This window comes from Octopus sinensis, linkage group LG12 (assembly GCF_006345805.1).
Source record: "Octopus sinensis linkage group LG12, ASM634580v1, whole genome shotgun sequence".
In the NCBI taxonomy this organism is placed as follows: domain Eukaryota; kingdom Metazoa; phylum Mollusca; class Cephalopoda; order Octopoda; family Octopodidae; genus Octopus; species Octopus sinensis.
This window is the reverse complement of record NC_043008.1, coordinates 57,418,131-57,440,888: the sequence shown is the minus strand read 5'-3', so window position 1 is coordinate 57,440,888 and position 22,758 is coordinate 57,418,131. Positions and strand designations below refer to the sequence as shown.

At 39.4% G+C, this 22,758-nt stretch overlaps 1 protein-coding gene across 1 annotated transcript in view; it reads right to left on the bottom strand.

The window, feature by feature from the left end:
- Nucleotides 1-14,567, bottom strand: part of LOC115217926 (DNA polymerase eta-like) — a 79,665-nt gene extending 65,098 nt beyond the window's left edge. Inside the window, exons 1-3 of the mRNA XM_036508018.1 lie at nt 14,364-14,567; nt 6,843-6,979; nt 4,017-4,151 (exon numbers count right to left, since the gene is read on the bottom strand). Coding sequence (XP_036363911.1) covers nt 4,017-4,151; nt 6,843-6,961 — 254 coding nt within the window. The 5' untranslated portion in view covers nt 6,962-6,979; nt 14,364-14,567. The remainder of the gene's footprint in view (nt 1-4,016; nt 4,152-6,842; nt 6,980-14,363) is intronic.
- Between the last annotated feature and the right edge of the window lie 8,191 nt (nt 14,568-22,758).

Below are 22,758 nucleotides of genomic sequence, written 5' to 3'. Positions count from 1 at the left end.
AAAAATACAAATATAACAGGGCTCTTCAGCTTTGTTATTTAACATCCACTTTTCCATGCTTGCATGGGTCAGACAGAATTTGTAAACACAGATTTTCTACAGCTGGATGCCTTCCCTGGCACCAAACATCACCCCCATTTCCAAATTGATAAAATAAGTACCATAAATCCTCGAATATAGTCTGCCTTTGAGTATAATACGCAGAGGATTTTTAGTGGGCTGTACCTCTGAAAAACCTAAACCTTGTGTATAATACGCACCCCTTCTCTAACTTGAGTCAAGGAGGTCTATATAACGTCCTTGGTTTGTAAAAATGTGTACGGTAACGCCCTTTATTATTATTGTATATATAACAATGCAAACGTGTAGCTTTTTTGTGCATTTTGTTTGCAGAAAATAAAGAAATAACAGTAATAACATTTAATAAATGTTGCTTACTGCAAGTTGTGGATGATTCTTTTATGACTTCATTGCTTTCAGGCTTAGCTTAAGGTATTTTCGAGCCCGACATCACAAATGTGTCTTAATAAACATTGCCGGACAGCAAATAGAGACTCGGACATTGCTTAGAAAATATTTTTCATTTTTAACCTCGTATATTGTACACACTAGGGATTTTGACCTTTAAATTTTGTGGAAAAAATGCGGATTATACTCAAGGATTTACGGTACCAGCTAAGCGTTGGAGGCAATATAATCAATTAACCTCTTCCCCACAAAATTTCAGGCATTGTGCTCAACGTAGGAAGGATTATTTAATATTATTATTAAAAGGGCAGCGAGCTGACCAAACCATTAGCATGCCTGGCAAAATGCTGCTAAGCATTTTGTCGAGTTTTATGTTCCGATTTCAAATATCACAAAGACAGACTTTGCCTCTCATTCTTTTGGGGTCAATAAATTAAGTACTGAGTTCCTTTCAAGCATTGGTTGGCATTAGGAAGGGTATCCAGGTGTAGAAAACCATACCAAATCAGACTGGAGTCTGGTGCAGCCTTCCAGTGTGCCAGCATGGACAAAGGATGTTAAATGACGATGAAACACTAGGGTTGATGTAATCGACTAGTGCTCTCTCCTGAAATTTCAGGCCTTGTGCCTTTAGTAAAAAGGATTATTAGGTGTAAGGTGGTGAGCTGGCAGAGTTGTTAGCATGCCATGCAAAATGCTTAGCGGTATTTCATCTGCCGCTACGTTCTGAGTTCAACTTTACCTTTCATCCTTTCGAGGTCGATAAATTAAGTACCAGTTATGCACTAGGGTCGATGTAATCGACTTAATACCTTTGTCTGTCCTTGTTTGTCCCCTCTATGTTTAGCCCCTTGTGGGTAATAAAGAAATAGGTATTTCATCTGTCACTACGTTCTGAACTTGCACTTGCATGGCTTAAGCTTTGAGACAAGCATACCCTTTCGGGGTTGACAAATTAAGTATCAGTTACATACTGGGGGAATCGATATAACCAACTTAATCCCTTCCCCTAAATTTGAGGCCCTGTGCTTCCAGCAGAAAGGATTATTTAAAAGATGGTCATGACCTGGCAAAATCATTAGAATACTGGACAAAATGCTCAGCAGCATTTTGTAAAGCTTTATTTCCTGAGTTCAAATTCCACAGAGACCGACTTTGCTTTCCGTCTTTTCAAGCTTGATGAAATAAGTACTAATTGAAAACTGGAGGCAGTGTAATTGGCTAGTTCCTCTCCCAAAATTGCTAGAACAGACAATGGAGCCTGGTGAAGCACCTGGCCTTACCAGCTCCAGTCAAACTGTCCATCCCATACCAGCATAGAAAACAGATGCTAAATGTAATGAAATGATGTTTATTTGACCAATCCCAGAAAAATAAGTAACCGATTTGTTTGTGTCTCAAACAAATCCAGTAGCTTCTAGAAACTGGAGAAACTAATTTGCATCACAACAAGCTTCTTTTACTTTCTTATTTCTTTATTGCCTACAAGGGGCTAAACATAGAGAGGACAAACAAGGACAGACAAAGGAATTAAGTCGATTACATCGACCCCAGTGTGTAACTGGTACTTAATTTATCGACCCCAAAAGGATGAAAGGAAAAGTCGACCTCAGTAGAATTTGAACTCAGAACGTAACGGCAGACGAAATACTGCTAAGCATTTCGCCCAATGTGCTAATGTTTCTTATTCCTTTATTGCCTACAAGGGGCTAAACATAGAGGGGACAAACAAGGACAGACAAAGGCATTAAGTCGATTACTTCACCACCAGTGTTTAACTGGTACTTATTTAATCAACCCCAAAAGGATGAAAGGCAAAATCGACCTCAGCGGAATTTGAACTCGGAACGTAGTGGCAGACGAAATACCTATTTCTTTACTACCCATAAGGGGCTAAACACAGAGGACAAACGGATTAAGTCAATTATATCAACTCCAGTGCGTAACTGGTACTTATTTAATCAACCCCGAAAGGATGAAAGGCAAAGTCAACCTCGGCGGAATTTGAACTCAGAACGTAGCGGCAGATGAAATAACTATTTCTTTATTACCCACAAGGGGCTAAACAGAGAGGACAAACGGATTAAGTCGATTATATCGACCCCAGTGTGTAACTGGTACTTATTTAATCGACCCCGAAAGGATGAAAGGCAAAGTCGACCTCAGCAGAATTTGAACTCCCAACGTAATGGCAGACGAAATACCACTAAGCATTTCGCCCAGCATGCTAACGTTTCTGCCAACTTGCCGCCTTACGCTTCTTTTACTTTCTGCCAACCAAATTCATTAACAAGGCTTTAGTCAACCCAGGAATATGGTACAAGACATTTACTCAAGGTGCTGTAACATAGGGTTGAAACCAAGACCACATGGTCGGGAGAGCATCAGAACTAATATTTCTGCTCGATGGTTTGCAGCCAAGCATATATACAATAATGCAAATATGTAAACCTTCAGGACCAACTTAATTACACAGTGTCTTCTATGACATCACCATTTAATGCCACAACACACATGTGGAGTTTGGACAGCTCCATGTCAAACTGTCCAATGCAAGCCAGCATGGAAAGCAAACTTTAAATGATGAAAATCATGATCTCCATGCTGGCATGGGTCAGATATTCTTGGAAATATATGACTTCAGAAAAGAGAGCCTTGATCAAGTAAACCAATGGTCAAAGGTGGTCTGGTGTCATGACCATCTTATCTTTAGAGCGTTAGGCTCACAACCAGGTAGTGAGTTCACTTCCCAGACTGGGCTTGTGTTGTGTTCTTGAGCAAGACACTTTATTTCAGGTTGCTCCAGTTCACTCAGCTGAAGAAACGAGTCGCGACGTCACAGGTGCCAAGCTGTATCGGCCTTTGCCTTTCCCTTGGATAACATTGGTGATCTGAAGAGGGGAGGCTGGAATGCATGAGTGACTGCTGGTCTTTCACAACCTTGCCAGACTTGTGCCTCGGAGGGTAACTTTTTAGGGGCAATCCCATGGTCATTCATGACTGAAGGGGGGCCCAGTTTTTTTTTTATTAATACAGGAATGTCTTAAGATGGTAGTGTTTGAGGAGATTTGGTTATTTCTAGCAGGTCAGGTGACCATATCATGTAGGTTCTCTTTTACAAAACGGCCATGAGAAAAGTTAAAGATCTCTTATGCTTCAATATATGGAATTGTCAATGGAAATGGAAATTGTAGCGGTGATACCAGTGCCGGTGGCACATAAGAGAACCATCCGAATGTGGCCGTTGCCAGTGCCGCCCCAACTGGCTTCCGTGCCGGTGGCACGTAAAAAGCACCATCCGATGGTGGCCGTTTGCCAGCTTCCTCTGGCACCTGTGCCGGTGGCACGTAAAAAGCACCCACTACACTCATGGAGTGGTAGGCGTTAGGAAGGGCATCCAGCCGTAGAAACACTGCCAGATAAGACTGGGCCCGGTGCAGCCTTCTGGCTTCCCAGACCCCAATTGCACTGTCCAGCCCATGTCAGCATGGAAAGCGGACGCTAAACGATGATGATGATAGTTAAAGTAATGTTAGTAATAGACTTACTTAGTAAGGTCTGCTTTCCCTCTCAATTCTGGAATTCGTGGTAGCAGAATGTCTGGACATTTGGCTTTGGCCTCTTCAGCTGTCATGCCACGTTTAACACCAAATGCTCGAGCTTCATAGCTGACAGCAATGATTCTGTTAAAAAAAAATATATATTTAGATTACATTTATGTATTTTATTTTGCAAGATTCCTGATGTGAAATCGTGTATTGAAATATTTTTATACTTGGGTTGATCATCATCATCATCGTTTAACGTCTGCTTTCCATGCTAGCATGGGTTGGATGATTTGACTTTGGACTGGCAAACCAGATAGCTGCACCAGGCTCCAATCTTGATCTGGCAGAGTTTCTACAGCTGGATGCCCGTTCTAACGCCAACCACTCCAAGAGCGTAGTGGATGCTTTTACATGCCACAGGCACGAGGGCCAGTTAGGCAGTACTGGCAACGGCCACGCTCAAACGGTGTTTTTCATGTACCACCTGCACAGGAGTCAGTCCAGCGGCACTGGCAACAACCCCACTGAAATGTTTTTTCACATGCCACCAGCACAAGTGCTAGTAAGGTGACACTGGTAACGATCACGCTTAAATGGTACTTTTTAAGTGCTACCGGCACAGAAGCCAGTTAGCTACTCTGGCAATGATCTCACTCGGATGGTGCTCTTATTGCTCTACTAGCACGGATGCCAGTCATCGAATTTGATTTCGATTTCACTTGCCTCAACAGGTCTTCGCAAGCAGAGTTTAGTGTCCAATGAAGGAAAGGTACGCATAAGTAGGCTGGTTACACCCCTGGCATAGACCACGAGGTTATGGTCTCACTTGGCTTGCCAGGTCTTCTCAAGCACAGCATATTTCCAAAGGTCTCGGTTACTAGTCATGTTTTTCCAATTAACCACACGCACTATAGTGCATGTGTTTAATTAGCAAAATATAGCTGTCTCCAAGCAGAATAGATTTGGAGAGCTGGCAGAATCGTTAGCATGCTAAGCAGCATTTGGTCCAAGGTCAGCTTTGCCTCTCATCTTTTCGGGTTCAATGAAATCAGTACCAGTGGAGCTCTGGGGTCAACATAATTGACTGACACCCTCCCACAAATTTCATGCCTTGTGCCTATAGCAAAAAGGATTATTAAAAGAAGGGAGCAAGCGAATAGAATCATTAGCACGCTAGACAAAATTTTGTCTATCTTCATGCTCCGAGTTCAAATACTGCCAAGGTTAAGTTTGCCTTTCATCCTTTGGGGGACTGATAAACTAGATACCAGTTATATACTGGAACTGATGTAATCAACTATCCCTCCAAAATTTCAGGTTTTGTGCCTATAACAGAAAGGATCATTATAAAAATTAACCCTTTAGCATCTAAACAGGCCATAGCCAATGAAATATTCTGTTTTATGTTCCATCAGGCCAGATCTAGCCTCTCACACCTGCCCTACAATGTCATCTAAACATAATCACATCATTTAACTCTCACTCAAAGCTACGAGATAATACATGATTAACCTCTTAACATACTTTTTTTTTTTTTTTTTTTTTTTTTTCAATTTCCATGCAAAAAATATTTTTATTATCTATTTTGAATCTGTATATAAGGGGGAACAAATACACAAATTATTTTGGATCAGTTATGATATATTATGAAGTTACTGATAAAAATGATAATTACTGATGATAGAAGACCGGAATATATCCATGAACGGAGCATTTCGGGCTGGAAATGAGTGGCAGATACTTCGGAGTACAGTGAACGAATATTTTCGTTGAAATATATATTTACTAGACATCTCTTCTTTGGACACTAAACTCTTCTTGCGAAGACCTGTTGAGGCAAGTGAAATCCAATTCAAATTCTATGACTGGCATCCGTGCTAGTGGGGTGCAAAGAGCACCATACGAGTGTGATCGCTGACAGAGTGGCACATAAAAGGCACCATTCGAGTGTCATTGTTACCAGTGATGCTTTACTGGTACTTGAGCCCTGTGCTAGTAGGGTGCTAAGAGCACCATCCAAGCGTGATCGTTGCCAGAGCGGCTAACTGGCTTCGTAAAAGGCACCACACGAGCGTGATCATTACCAGCATCGCCTTACTGGCACCCGTGCCGGTGGCATGTGTAAAAAGATTCGAGCGAGGTCATTGCCAGTACTGCCTAACTGGCCTCCGTGCCGGTGGCACATAAAAAGCACCCACTACACTCTCGGAGTGGTTGGCGTTAGGAAGGGCATCCAGCTGTAGAAACTCTGCCAGATCAAGATTGGAGCCTGGTGCAGCCATCTGGTTTGCCAGCCCTCAGTCAAATCATCCAACCCATGCTAGCATGGAAAGCGGATGTTAAACGATGATGATGTCTGAATGAAAATATGCAGAATTAAATGTTAATAAGTGAATTTAAAAAACGTGAATAAATAAACATTACATTTGACAGAGTAAACTGAATGCTAAAGGATTAACCCTTTCGTTACTGTATTTATTTTGAGATACTTAGTTTTTCTTTCAATTACTTTAAATATAACCAAGAATTTAGTAAAATAACTTAGTTATCATTCAGCTAGTGTTAGGAACATAAATTGTGACTAAGATTTGGTGGAAGATTTTAATTCAAAACTTTTGAAAACAAGACATTTGTACATAGAGCCAGAGCCGGTTTGGTAACGTAAGGGTTAAAGCAATGAAATGACAAAATTGCTAGAGTACCGGAAAAAAGAAAAATGCTTTGTATGGTATTTCTTCTGAATCTTTACATAGAGTTGAAATCCCACCAAGACTAAAACCTTGAAAAAATAAATAAATATAAATGCTTTAAATTTATTTTACTTACACTCCACGCTGGGTATATTGTACAACAGCACATGGTTTGCCTTTTAGGGAAGGATTGTAACGCTGTTCAACTTGCACAAAGAAGCAATCCATGTCAACCAGTGCAATAACATGGTCCATGGTGAAGACAGGTAAATTCTAGAATAGATAATATGTTCAATCATTATTATAATTTTTACAAAACCTGTGTCAATAACATAACTTCCACTTTGGATCACAACTCACCACCGCGCGCGTGCGTGCGTGTGTGTGTGTATATATATACACACACCACACACATACATACACACGAGGGGGTGCTCTAAAGTTCCTGGCTTTCAGGGTATTGTGAAAGGTCTGGTTGGAGGCCCAACCTGCCAAGTGCTTTTGCAGGGCTTAGAAAAACTGAAGGACTGCCACAGTAAGTGTGTGAATCTGAGAGGAAAATATGTTGAATAAAACCATAATTAACTGATCCTCCTATTTTCTTTTACTTAAACCCAGGAACTTTTCAGCACCCATTCATTTGTTTGTATGCATATACGTACATATGAATTCTTTTATTTGTTTCAGTCATTTAACTGCAGCCATGCTGGAGCACCGCCTTAGTTGAGCAAATTGACCCCAGGACTTATTCTTTGTAAGCCTAGTACTTATTCTATCAGTCTCTTTTGCCAAACCACTAAGTTACAGGGACGTAAACACACCAGCATTGGTTGTCAAGCAATGATGGGGGTACAAATACAGACACACACAACAGACTTCTTTCAGCTTCCGTCTACCAAATCCACTCACAAGGCTTTGGTCAGCCTGAGGCTATAGTAGAAGACATTTGCCCAAGGTGCCATGCAATGGGACTGAACCCGGAACCATGTGGTTGGTGAGCAAGCTACTTACCACACAGCCACTCCTGTATATAAAATGTGATGAAATAGTATGGTAGACAAAGCCATTTGAGCAAAGAAACAGGCCAGGAGGGCCTGGAAGGATGGGGGTAGCAGGGAACTATACCAGGTAGCCTAAAGGGAGGCTGTGGGGCAGGTATACATAACCAAGGGTGAAGCAGGAAAGAAGTTTGCCAATGTCCAGTGACGTGAGGACCAAAGAACTGGGTTATTTTAGATTGCAAGACAGTGTGTGAGAGAAAATTGTGATGTCACGGGAGAGAAATGTGTCCACATGGACGATGGTGCACTTGCTTTTAATGATTCGGAAAAGAAAGAGGTTTGGAGAAGCCATTATGAAAGATTGCTGAACTTGGACAATGAATGGGAGGAGGAGGGCCTGCCAAATGTTGACCCAGTAGAGGGACCAGCTATCCCAATAGACAGCACCCTGGTAGATAAAGCATTTAAGGGTATGAAGCTAGGAAAAGCCCCCGTCCCATCAGGAATCACTGCTGAGATGCTTAAAACATCTGATGGTGTGGACTATGGCCTAGTCACCTGCATTGTAAACCAGGTACTTCATGATGGAGTCATACCCAATGACTGGCGTAGCAGCACCATAGTCAACTGCTACAAGGGTAAAGGTGATGCTCTAGACAGAAATAACTACAGGTGTATCAAACTGCTGGATCAGGTGATGAAGTCCACGGAGAGGGTCATAGCCCATGTCATTAGGGAGAGAGTCTGCTTAGATGTTATAGTGCTGGCCACCTTCCAAGCAGTGCTGCATTCAATGAAATCGTAAAGCATGGTCCAGACGCCGCAGGTTTCCTTTCTCAGCTCGAGCCAGCGGGGCTAGAGCGAGGGAGTGGTACAAGGCTAGGTGGCATGGCAATTTTCCTTTTCTGCGATGCCACATGCTGCGACGCATTCTCCAGCGACAACCTAATGTGTTTAGCTGCTAGCACAGGCTTCGCTGCTCGTCCGGCCGAGAAGGGGAAACTGTCATGGTATTGGCTACACTCTAGCAGATCTGTGGTCGAACCTGTAGCAGTGGAGACCTCCGCACATCTCTGCTCTCTGAGCGGAACAGCTTTCCGCAAGTACGAGCCCCGTGAGTCGAAGTGGCAGTTTCAGCGAGTAGCGCCTTTCGCATTTTGCCCGTAGTGACCATGAGGCGGACCAACAAATTTTTTTTAGTTATAGCTGTTGTATATCTTAAGACCACAAATATCTTAAATGCTTACTTGCAATTGTATTCGTTTGTTGTCTTGTTTCTTATTAACGTATTGCCACCCCTTACCTGTCTATTCTATATTGTACTCCACTCCATCAAATAAAGTTTGAAGCTCCGTAAAATCACGCGTAACCAAAATCTAAATGGATATTATTACTACCATTTAATAAATAAATTTTAAATGGCCATGTGGAATATACAACTTCCAGTAAGATTTTCAAAGTTATTCCCCTTGGTAAGTTATTTTGGATAATGGTTCCCCCCACCCCCGTCAATTTCGGCGGTGAATGAACAACTTAATTCCTTCCCGTGTATCCTTCCTTTCAAATTTGGATATTTTTAATGTGCTTTATAAGAAAAAGTTGGTGGGAACACACAAACATACAGACAAGTAATTTTTTTCACACTGATGCGTGTGCGCGACCACCACAGGTTAAATTTCGATATTTTTGAAAGCTATTAGAAAAAAAAATTTCATTAAAAAAATCCAGTTTTCAAAGTCATGAGGAAACAAAATAAGGTGTGTGAGTTACCTAAAACGGATCTTTTCGGTTTGAACGGCAGTTTTTAACAATTTCTAGGTAGCTAAAAAAATTTAACTTCGTATACTGGTAGAATGTGTTTATAAAACATCTTTTTCTCTTGGCTTTATTGAGAAAATTCTATGGTTTGTAAGATATTTGTGTTTTTTCTCCAATTTCTGCAATTTCAACCAATCAATGACGTCTATTTGAGGTGAAAACATTCTGTGCCGTATGAATATGTCCCTCGTTTAAGAAACAGAATGGGTTTATTTACATTTCTGAAGAAAAAAGATACCATTCCCCCCATCCCTAACCCTAAAACAGATCGAAATGCAATAGATCGATACTATATCGATATAGATCGATACATACGACACCGCTAGAAAAAACTGCCGTTCAAACCGAAAAGATCCCCTAAAACTGCTCTCTACACTTTCGAAAATATTTTTCCCAACAAATTCCTATATAATCCGAATTTATACCATCTGAAATGGGCACAAATTTTGGTGGGAGGAACACGTCGATTATATCGATCCCAGTGTGCCACTGCGACCCAGTTCATCGATTACGAAAGGATGAAGGGTAAAGTAGAGACCTCGGTGGGATTTTATTTAACTCAGGGCATGAAGACGAACGAAGCATTTTATCCGACGCGCCACGGACCTTAATTTACACCAGCTAAAATCTATCTTTGAAAAACTTCATTTAAAAATAAATTTCTCACCAAGTTACGAGTACTTCTGGTAATAATGCAAACCAGTCGCATGGTCGGGTCTTCATCGACTAACCAGGCAACTCCACCAAACTTGCTTGGTGAGAAGGGCGATTTAGACACCATGCAGGATGAAAAACAAAACCCGTGAGAGTCATCGGCCATTCAATAGTGTATATCAGTGCTTTTCAATCTTTTTGCTAGAGCAGAACCCCAAGGAAACATTCCACTGACTCGGGGAACCCCTGTGCAATAATTTAATAGTCTTCTGCACACATATCTGCACAGGAGAATTAAAAATTACTGCCGATTTTAGCAGTTTTGTAACTTCTTGCGGAACCCCTGGACTGTACTGGCGGAACCCTGGTTTAAAACCACTGGTGTATATAAAGATTGCCTATTACTGCTCCCCAAAAATAATGGTTAATTCGTTTCCATTTTTCCCACCGGGTACGGATCTAGATATTAACCTTATAATCTTTGAACACGGGAGCTCAAAAAGCAAGGGGAAACTGCTGACCTCCCCTGTTCGAAGTTTATAATAGACACGGGTTTGTGTGTCTCATAGCTAGCTAGAGGCGATGGCCTCTTGGAGTTAATCAACGGCAGCATTCGTCCTATTTTTCTGGACTGCCATGTTAGCTTGGCGATAACTATTAATATATGTGTGTGTGTGTGTGTGTGTGTTAAATAAAATGAGACAAGGCCAAGGCAGTGTGAAATTTCTGGGACATTTGTAAAGAGAAAGGTAGTCTTACAGCTGTTTCTGGGATACGAGGGTTATCCCTTCATCAAAGACGATATGAGAGTTAAATAGAGGGAAATAGTAGAAGGATCTTTTCCTTTTGAACGGCAGACAATTTCTAGTTAACTAAACACTTTAAAACTTCGTATACTGGTAGAATGTGTCAAAATAAAACATTTTTTTCTCTTGGCTTTGAGAAAATTGTAATTTGTTTGGTTAACGTAGTTTAATTTTTCGAATTTTAACCAATCCTATGCTCTCTTTTGAGCTAAAATCATTTACACTCGTAACAAATTAATTTAACAATTACGAAAAAAAATCTAGGGTTAGGATTAGGGGGAGATTCAAGGTTAGTTACAGGATGTTGCTTCAGTTTTAGACGCAGCAAATGATTTTAGTTGAATGGAGGTAATCGATTGGTTAAAATTGCCGAAATGCTCGGATTTTCAGACGAAATATCTTACAAACTATAGAATTTTCTCAATAAAACCATGTTTTATAAACTATAGAATTTTCTCAATAAAACCAAGAGAAAATGATGTTTTATAAACACATTCTACCAGTATACGAAGTTTAAAACTTTTTAGTTACCTAGAAATTATGTTACAAACTGCCGTTCAAAAGGAAAAGATCCTAGTAGAGTTCAATATAAAAAGTTATTTTAGAAAAGGAGTGATATAGGAAGTATAAAGGCAAAAAAGAGATTAAAAATAAAGGCGCTTCTTTGGAAACGCACCTCTCCATTTAAACCTAACCTTGACACTAACGATATTGGAGATGTGCGTTTCTGAAGCTCAAAAAAAAAAAATATATATGTTGGATGTTAGAGTTGCAGTCTCATAGTCTTACCTGCCATTTTGGGTTTTCTGGATGCCAAAATCTCTCATGCACAAGTATGGATGTCAATGGTTTATGGACCAATATGTGTGTATGCGTATATATTTCCTTCTTAAGTTACTTATTAGAGTTTATAAAATACTAGCAGTATCGCCCGGCGTTGCTCGGATTTGTAAGGGAAATAACTATAAAGCATTTTTAGAGAGTTATAGCCAAAAAATGCATTAAAAATGGGAAAAAAATGATAAATTTTTTTAAAATCGTAGACATATTTAGAGAGTTACTTAATCGAAAAAAATGGTAAATTTTTTTTTTTAAATCGTTGACTCATCGTAGACATTTTTAGAGAGTTACTTCCCTTATATAATAGCGAAAAAATGCATTAAAATGGAAAAAAATTATGGTAAATTATTTTAAAAATCGTAGACATTTTTAGAGAGTTACTTAATCGAAAAAAATGATGGTAAATTTTTTTTAATCGTTGACTCATCGTAGACATTTTTAGAGAGTTACTTCCCTTATATAATAGCGGAAAAATGCATTAAAATGGAAAAAAATTATGGTAAATTTTTTTTAAATCGTAGACGTGCGCTAATACCCAGAAGGGCTCGATATGAATCACGACTATAAGATACCCGGTTTTGGTTACACTGCACCGCAAAATGTGGGAGTAGTTAGGAATCTAAATCGCAGGAGACAGACACAACCTTACTTTTATATATAACTAGCAGTATCGCCCGGCGTTGCTCGGATTTGTAAGGGAAATAACTATATAAGCATTTTTAGAGAGTTACTTCCTTTATAGATGCCAATTCGGGCTTTCTTAGCCATTTTTGTTTTGGTGTCTTCAAGCCATGAAGTCGTTGTTCTAAAAGAACGCTGGTTTCCTTCACAACACATTACGACGTTGATTTCTTTACACTCCCTTCCCCACAGCTTCAAGAGGGGGGGAAGAAGGGGGAGAAGCAAACACAGGTGCAGGTGTGACCATGGACGCCAACTCCGCCGCCATCGACACACGAAAAATTATGCATTAAAATGGAATAAAAAATGATGTTAAATTATTTTTTAAATCGTAGACTCATCGTAGACGCGCGCTAATAGCCAGACGGGCTCGATATGAATCACGACTATAAGATACCTGAATTTGGTTAAACTGCACCGCAAAATGTGGGAGGAGTTAGGAATCTAAATCGTAAGAGACAGACACTCGCACAACTACAGTTTTATATATATAGACTAGCAGTATCACCCGGCGTTGCTCGGGTTTGTAAGGGAAATAACTAGTAGAAAAAAATGCATTAAAAATGAAAAAAAAATGGTAATTTTTTTTAAATCGTTGACTCATCGTAGACATTTTTAGAGAGTTACTTCCCTTATATAATAGCGAAAAAATGCATTAAAATGGAAAAAAATGATGGTAAATTATTTTTAAAATCGTAGACGCGCGCTAATACCCAGAAGGGCTTGATATGAATCACGACTATAGGATACACTGCACAGCAAAATGTGGGAGTAGTTAGGAATCTAAATCGTAGGAGACAGACACACAACCTTACTTTTATATATAAAGAAGATAGGGCGGAGGTAAAGAATACGCACACCACCCGTTTTTGGCGTAGCCCTAACCCGAAGCACTGGGCGTTCGTATTCTTTACCTTCTGTAATAAAAGTATAGGAGTAAAAGTGAAAAATAAGATAGAAGGCGATGTTCGCCAGATAAAATAGATTAAATAAAAGTGGTGAAATAAATCTATGTTCCCGTGTGCGTATGTATTAATGTCTGTATATGTGTTATCGTGTGTGTATGTATGTTTCCTTCCTAAATTACTATATATATATATGTGTGTGTGTGTTCGTGTCTTTATGTATGTCCTGTCCGCCATCACCGGTGTTGGTGTGTTTACGTCCTCGTACTTATTCTATCGGCAAAAAGGAACCGATAGAATTAGAACTAAACTTTAAAAAGTAAGTCTTGGGATCGAATTGATCGACTAAAACTTCTCAAGGCATTTGTATAAAACTGTAAAAATTAAAAACAAACCAAGAGGAATGGGTAAATCTATTTTTGAGCATGCTTACACAAGTGTACAGCCTCCAACTTTGTTTCCTCGTAGCGTTCAGAAAAACAGATACTTTTCAAAGAAATTTTATACAAATACCTACCTTTCATATGGCGTAGCTTATGATTATATCAGAATTTGTGGTGCACCTGAGCACAGTATACAATATAATTTCATTATTATTTTTTTATTTTAATGTGGGGAAAAACGGTGGGCGCGCAGACATATATATACTGACATGCATCACACACACAAAATGCAAGTTGAAAATTTGAAAAAAATCGCGGTGCTTCAGTATGTATATACGCACACCAATGTTTGTATTTTTTACATTAAATTACGATATAATTGTAACTGAAAAGTATTTATAGAAATTTTCATCAAAAAATAAGCATTTTTCTGTAAGTTGTGAAGAAATAAAATCGAATAACACTTATATAAGCATGCTCGGCTTTCCTTACTTTCTCATTAAATAGAATATAAACAATAAAATCTGCAAAAAAAAATTTAAAAAAGGGAAAATTTCATTTCAACATACCTCTATCTGCTTATAGAACTCTGCCTGTGTTCTTGGTTTTTCATTTAAACCATTTTATTTGACATGGTGATATATTTTCTTCAACGAACGTCCAACTGTCCCGACAACGTTTCAGAATTTAATTTCCCGCGCATTTCCCTGTATTTACGACACATGGAGGTCAGGTCAAGAAAAGAGAAAAGGTTATTATTCTATGTTTTAACTAATTATTATGTCTGTTATGAGAAATAAGTGACTTGTGTAATGTGTTTAAATACTTTTTTCTTTTTTTTATACTCATTTACCATTACAATAAATGATTTACATACAATATATTAACATAAATTAGGTTGGGGCGTTTCCTATCCGACCTCTTGACGATTAAAGCCGAAAGTTCGTTAAAGTTGCAAAATAATTGAAACTTTAAATTTTTATTGGCATTTACGAACATAAATGCCAATAAATAAAGAGAACTTACAACATCTGCAGAAAATAAAACATAAATAAAATTATGTAAATTTGTATATACACATTGCTATTTAAAAGTTTGATTCAACTCTATTCGGCATTCACACGTGGTTCGTAACTAGCAGTCGTATGTTCTTGTAACGAAAGATCGCCACTCTGGCTCTTAAATAATAATGTAACTTGCTTTTATGTATTGAGTGCCTATTTCTTTCGTTTGCCTCCGCCACTCATCAAATTCTGATATAATCGCAATTTACACACTCTGAAAAATGTTCGTAGAAAATTTCATTAAAAACACTTTTCTGAAAGCTGGGAGGAAACAAAGTCAACTCGTGCGAATTTTCAAAAACTTCTTCACACCCACAATTTTTTGGGGGGTTTTGGAAACGAAAATCAGAAAAAAATAGTGCAACAGGTGTAAAAAAAAAAATGTGTAGGAGACAAATATGAAAAAAAAAAAATGCACGCAAAGCAACGGGCGGGTGGGGAGAGGACCTCGAAAAATTCACAAGAGCCGAGTTTTCCCCCCATAACTTTTAATAAAATGGAGGTATCTTTTCCTTTTGAACAACACAATTTCTAGTTAACTAAACACTTTTAAACTTCGTATACTGGTAGAATGTGTTTACATCATTTTTTCTTGGCTTTATTGAGAAAATTCTATAGTTTGTAAGATATTTCCACTATAAAATCGAGCATTTCGGTAAATTTAACCAATCGCTCACCTCCATTTGGGGTGAAAACATTCTGTGCTGTATGAATATGTCCCTCAGAAACAGATTGGGTTTATTTACATTTGCGAAGAAAAAAAGATACCCTACCCCCACCCCTAACCCTAAAACAGATTGAAATGCAATAGATTGATACTAGGGTTATAATTATGGGTGACATTTTCATTTGACACCGCTAGAAAAATATCCCATTTTCCGTAGCGGTGTCGTATGAAATTGTCACCCATAATTATAACCCTAGTATCGATCTATTGCGCTTCAATCTGTTTTAGGGTTAGGGTTAGTTAGGGGTAGGGGGAAGGGTATCTTTTTTTCTTCGCAAATGTAAATAAACCCAATCTGTTTCTGAGGGACAAATTCATACAGCACGGAATGTTTTCACCCCAAATGGAGGTGAGCGATTGGTTAAATTTACCGAAATGCTCGATTTTATAGTGGAAATATCTTACAAACTATAGAATTTTCTCAATGAAGCCAAGAAAAAATGATGTTTTATAAACACATTCTACCAGTATACGAAGTTTAAAGGTGTCTAGTTAACTAGAAATTGAGTTGAAAACTGCCGCTCAAAAGGAAAAGATCCTGAATATGAAAAAAAAATGCGCGCAAAGCAACAGGAGTGTGGGGAGAGGACCTTGAAAAATTCACAAGATCCGAGTTTTTCCCCCATAACTTTTAGTAAAATAGGTTTTTTTCAATGAAATTTTATAGAAATGCCTTTCAAACGGCATACATTACGATTATAAAGAAATGTGTGGGTAAAATCTTTTCCAAAGTGGTGTATAATTGAGGGCATGTACATGTCACTTTTTTTTACTTCCAAGTTTTTTGTATTCTTTCTCCATTTTCTTACTGTTTACTTTTGAAAACTGTTTTTTTTTTTTTTATTCTACTAAACTATTGCAAATGAAAAATAGAAGTGAAACGACAAAATATATTTAGTTCCAGTATAGGCCTACATGTTACAACGAGGCTTTTTTTAATTTTTTCTGAAAATTTTGAAATACAAAAGCAGACATTGATAAAAGTACTACGAAAATGTACCTACCAAATACTTTCAACGAAGATATACATAAAATTCATTCTGAGCAGAGCTGGCCAACCTGAGGCCCACGGGCAGCTTGATACTTTCTTGAAATGGGTTTATTTAAACAAACATTTAAAAAAAATTTTATCAAAAATTCAAGATTGTAATGAAAAGTAAAAAAGAAAGATACTACTGTTTTTGCAACGATATTTCACGTTGAATCAACAATTATTCATACATTACTGTAATACTAGCATGGGAGAGCAAAATGCTTTCAGCAGCTCTCAAAAAACTTCCTGTTATTAAAGTAACCAGCAATTTTAAAGTTTCCAATTCCTGTTTTCTGATTGGCTAAAAATGATCAAAATTTGGACCACTAGCGTCTTTCGTCTTTTTATTTGTTTCAGTCATTAGACTGTGACCATGCTGGGGTATTGCCTTGAAGAAATTTAGTCGAATAAACCAACCCCAGTACTATTCTATCGGAATGTGGAAGAGGTGAGAAATAAGGTCACATTGGCAAATGAGAAGAAAAGTTACCCTCTTTTTTCATACAGTCTGGGTAGACGTAGCGAAGAGAGGTCATGATATCATGTTCACAATTGAACAATCTGCTGACAGTATCCTATTGTAAGTCAAGATAAGAACAACTTAATTTTCATGCCTTCAAGCCACAAGCTATTTCAGCACATTGTTGCAAGCTGTGAGGATACATTCGAGAAGTAGATTTTTGAATATTTTTCTGTTGCTCTTGTTCTTCCTTGTTTATTTTTGCAATGGCCATAAAAACCCGAATCAGTAGTGATGTGTTGAAACCATTCACCGAGGAAAGCAATGTGGTGGCCTGAATAAAGAAGGTGAGACTTGTGGCGAAGCTGCAGGGAATAGATGCGGCTAGCCTTATGCCATTGTACTTAGAAGGCAGTGCACTGAATCTCTGCCTGGAGATGAATGAAGCAGACCAAGAAAAAGCGGAAAAAATTGAAGAGTGGCTGAAGGATGCGTACACAGAGGGGACTTTTAAAGCCTACAGCAAGCTTGGGAGAGCTAGAGAGGAAACACTAGGCTCAAAGCGGTAAATGGTTGGGAGGTCAAATGTAGGGACATCAGTGACATAGAAATAGAGATACAGGGGTCTGTGTTGAGGCTGCAGGAGATTGTAGTTGATGAGGTGGTGGAGATGTGACAGTTGGTGAGGAAGGAGTGTAGTTTGGTGACCAGTGTGCTGTGTGCCGTGAGTGTAGAGCAAAGGAAGAAAGCTGTAGGAGTGACAGATTACTGGCACAGAGAGGTTCTTTCCATAGTTGCAGTGGAAGACAAAGACATCCATGCTGAGTTCAACAGTGAAAGATGGACGGTGGAGTACTTCTTGAAAGGCGAACCTCCCATACTGAGAAACAGGGTGAGCTGCTATGAGCACACCCTGAAAGGAGAAGCAAGGTTTGAGATAGAGGAGGGCGTTCTGATACCATGGAGTGAGGAGACAACGGGCAGTGTGCTGCTGTTGATGGCTGTGGTTCAGCTGACAAAAAGTAAGGTTTAACTAGCGCTAGACATTAGGGAACTGAATAAATATGTGTCCTGTCATATGGGTGGCAAGGCAGCTGACATATATGGAGAAACCCTTCATGAGTGAAAGTGAATGGGAGGAGGGGGAACTACAATCATCGGCCTATCTGTAGCTCCATGTATCAGAGAAGTTGTGGAAGTACCAACTAGTGAGGTACAGGGGCAGAACATACTGCCTGACTCAACTGGGTTTCGACCTGAGTTCAGTGCTGAAGATCATAGTGAAGATCCTTGAGGCAGTTTTGGGCAAAGAGGCCAAAGTGGGGCAGGCTACCAGCTCATATATCAACGATATCATGGTAGATGAGAATGTGGCATCGGCAGAGGAAATCGTGGACCATCTTAGAAGGTTTGGGCTGACAACAAAACTGCCAGAAGCTATAGAAGGAGCTGTGACACTGGGGCTCAGGTTCAAAGGAGACAAAGTGGGTAGGCTCTGGTCTAGGTGTCGCTTGATAGTTATAAATTATTGTCACTGTCATACAAGCTGTGTTATTCACTATCATCATTTAATGTCCAATGTCCATGCTGGCATGGGTTGGATGGTTTGACCAGGGCTGGCAAGCTGGAGAGACCTAAATCAGAATATGAATAGGCATGAACTGTTCTCAGTGTGTGGGAAGTTGGTAAGTCACTACACTGTCGCAGGATGGATCCGAACAGCATGTAGCTATGTCAAAAGGCAAGCAAAAGGAGTGAACTGGGGTGATAAAGTGGGGGAGAAGATGATGGTAATGATGCAAGAGGTCTTGGAGAGAGTGCGAGCAGAAGATTCTTAGTAATAGTAACTTATACTGGAAACAATATACATAATGAATATTATAAGAGTAGACAATTTTTTAAATCTTATATTTATTTTTTTAACAAATTATACAATATTACATAAGCATTTTATATTGTTTCTTTCTTTCTGGAAACTCACCACATACCGGCAGCTGATGGCTCATGGACCAGCACCGGTCCGCGGAACACCACTTTGAGTAGCATTGGTCTAGGTGTCTCTTAATAGTTATAAATGATTGTCACTGTCATACAAGCTGTGTTATTCACCATCATCATTTAATGTCCATTGTCCGTGCTGATATGGGTTGGACAGTTTGACCAAAGCTAGCAAGCTAGAGAGCCTCACCAGCTTCCATTGTGTGTTTTGGCTTGCTACAGTTGGATGCCCTTCCTAACACCAACCACTCTACAGAGTGTATACTGGGTGCTTTTATGTGGCGCTGCATGTCTGGTCATAGAGAAATATCACTTTGCTTGGAAACTGGCAAGGGTTGGTAACAGGAAGGGCATCCAGTCATACAAAAATCAACCTCAACAAATTCCACCTGACCCATGCTAGCATGAAAAAGTGGACATTAACCCTTTAGCATTCAGATTAATTTATCAAATGTAATGCTTATTTATTAACATTAAAAAAAAATTAATCATGTATATTATAAATTCAAGATTTTGAAGATATGATTACTGTATTTTGTGGCATATAAAATGGTCACTTTTTCTCTCAAAATTTGACCTTCAAAATCACTGTGCATCCCACATGGTGAAGGTCAGGTTTGAGGTCCAGCTTTGGATCTTGGCATCCCCCTTTTTTTAACAATACAAACATCTCAAACAACTTCCAAATGAATATAATGGTATATTATGCTGTACACGATGTGCACAGACCTTGTACATGCTACATGTACTCATTCCATATCCCCACACCCCATAATTATCAGTACTGGGGTTCATAGTTCTCCATGGCGCTTTGTTGAATACATCTGGAGAGACACTGCTCAATGCACTTAACCAGTAATTATATTTATTTTCTTCTTAATCTCAGCACTACACATTTTAGCTCTTCTATTTCCCTAAACACTGACTTTATTCATAATTAACCGTGAGGGCAGGGCTCATAATACTATAATCAAAGTTTGAGCACTGTATACAATAATTTCATTATTATTATTATTCAGTTTAACCCCGATTGAGAAAACCTATAATCAAAGGCATTCCAGCTTCGACCATCTTATTTTCCCCTCTGTGCAGGATACCCAAAAGGAAGAAAGGTGGAGGGAATAGGATTGGGAGGTGATAGCACAGGTGACGTGGAGAGTGGGCAGTGTGTAATAGATGCACAGTGCCAGAGACAAGGTCAGAGGTACATAGGGGTGGAAACAAGTAGGAGACTGACACCAATAGTTGGGGCTGCCACTGGCAGAATGAGAGATTGTGAAGTGGAAGAGTGGAGGTGAAAAAGGGATTCAGTGGAAAATAAGATGGTAAGGGATGATACTGGGAATGTGAGAAACAAAGTAAGTGGTTTCAGGGAGGGTGAGTGGAAGTGCAAAAAGATGGGGGATAAAATATGTTCATCATCATCGTTTAACGTCCACTTTCCATGCTGGCATGGGTTGGACGATTTGACTGAGGACTGGCTAACCAGATGGCTGCACCAGGCTTCAATCTTGATCTGGCAGACATTCTACAGCTGGATGCCCTTCCTAACGCCAACCACTCTGAGAGTGTATTGGGTGCTTTTACATGCCACCGGCACGGGGCCAGTCTGACGGTACTGGCAATGACCTCGCTTGAATCTTTTACACATGCCACCGGCGCAGGTGCCAGTAAAGCGATGCTGGTAACGATAACGCTCGAATGGTGTCTTTTACGTGCCTTCAATAAATATTTTTTAAAATGAAGAATATAAAAACATAACCATCATTATTGATTTGGTGTTTAGAACCTAAATTAATATGAAATTTTAATAGGCTTTTATTTAGATCACTTTAAAATTGGAAGTTTATACCATAGAACCAGGGTAGTCAAAATGGTTAACTCCTTTTGATTTTTTATTTCAGACCATCCATGGTTCTATAATACAAACTTTTTTTATATTTGTCAGTGAACAAGTCGCAGTCTCAAAGCAATGAAAATATTTTGACAAACTAAATTCAAATGTTGAAGTGAATCTAACAGTTTTTGTGTGTTTCTTAAATGGCTTATAAACACTCTCCACACTGCAATTGTTTTCATTCCAGCACACAATCTCAGATCAGGTCACTTGCTATGCAAGTACATCTCCGTAATTTTATATTTCTGATATGAGGAAATTATATTATGTATTGGTTTGAGTGCTTTCATTACATTTCGGCTGTATATATACTACAGTGTTCTTCAAGTGACTTGTGATTCCCTGAAGTGCCTTGCCAGGATTGAACTCAGAATCTCTTGGTGACTGCACTGCATTAAACCAGTGCCTTTATCCCCAACCCTATGCCCATGGGGAGAAAGTCTGCTTAGATGCAGTTCGGTTTTGTGCCAGGTAGAAGTACCACTGATGCTATATTCCTGGTACAGCAACTGCAAAAATACCTAGCCAAAGATACACCCCTGTATTTGGCTTTTGTGGATTGGAGAAAGCCTTTGACAGGCTCCCCCGATCCCTTATCTGGTGGGCGATGCAGAAACTGGGGATTGACGAATGGTTAATAAGGGCTGTACAGGCCCTATACAGAGATGCTGTTGGTAGGGTTAGGATTGGAAATGAGTATAGTGAAGAATTCTGGGAAAAGTAGGAGTCCACCAAGGGTCAGCCCTCAGCCCCCTCTTATTCATCATAGTCCTCCAGGCAATAACAGAATTCAAGACAGGTTGATCCTGGGAACTCCTCTACACTGATGACCTGGCCCTCATAGCAGAATCACTACTAGAACTAGAGAAGAAACTTCAAGTGTGGAAACAAGGTTTAGAATCGAAGGGCCTTAGAGTCAATGTTGCAAAGACCAAAGTTCTAGTAAGTAGGAAGGCGAACACATCACACACACCCTCAGGTAGGTGGCCCTGCTCGATCTGTAGAAAAGGTGTAGGTAGAAACTCCATAAGATGTACCCAGTGTAAGCTATGGACACATAAGAAGTGCAGCAACATCAAAAGAAGATTAACCGGGAAGATAACTTTTGTGTGCAGCAGATGCACAGGGGCAATAAACACCACAGATGCTCAGAAAACAGACTCCATCACATGCCAAGGGGAGAAACTAGAAGTAGTTGATAGCTTCCGCTACCTAGGTGACCAAGTCTGTAGTGGGGGTGGATGCTCAGAGAGAGTTACCACTAGAATAAGAATAGCCTGGGCAAAGTTCAGAAAGCTTCTATCCCTACAGATGACAAAGGGCCTCTCACTCTGAGTGAAAGGTAGATTGTATGATGCATGTGTGTGAACTGCCATCCTTCACGGCAATGAAACATGAGCCATGACTGTGACTGCTGAAGACATGCGTAGGTTCGAAAGAAATGAAGCTAGCATGGATGTGTAATGTCAGTGTGCACACACGACAGAGTGTAAGCGCCCTGAGAGAAATGTCAGACATAAAAAGCACCAGATGTGATGTGCAAGAGAGTGATAGAATAAGTACCAGGCTTAAAAAAAAAATGTCCTGTGCTCAATACATTCAACTAAAAACCCTTCAAAGCAGTGTCCCAGTATGGCGACATTCTAATGACCGACAGATAAAAGATAAAGAAAAAACAACAACAAAAATTTCTTCATAGAATTTATTTTTTCAGTTTAATAATATTTCATAGAAATTATTTCATGTACACTATGGTATATATTTGGAAGACAAGTATGTGGAATT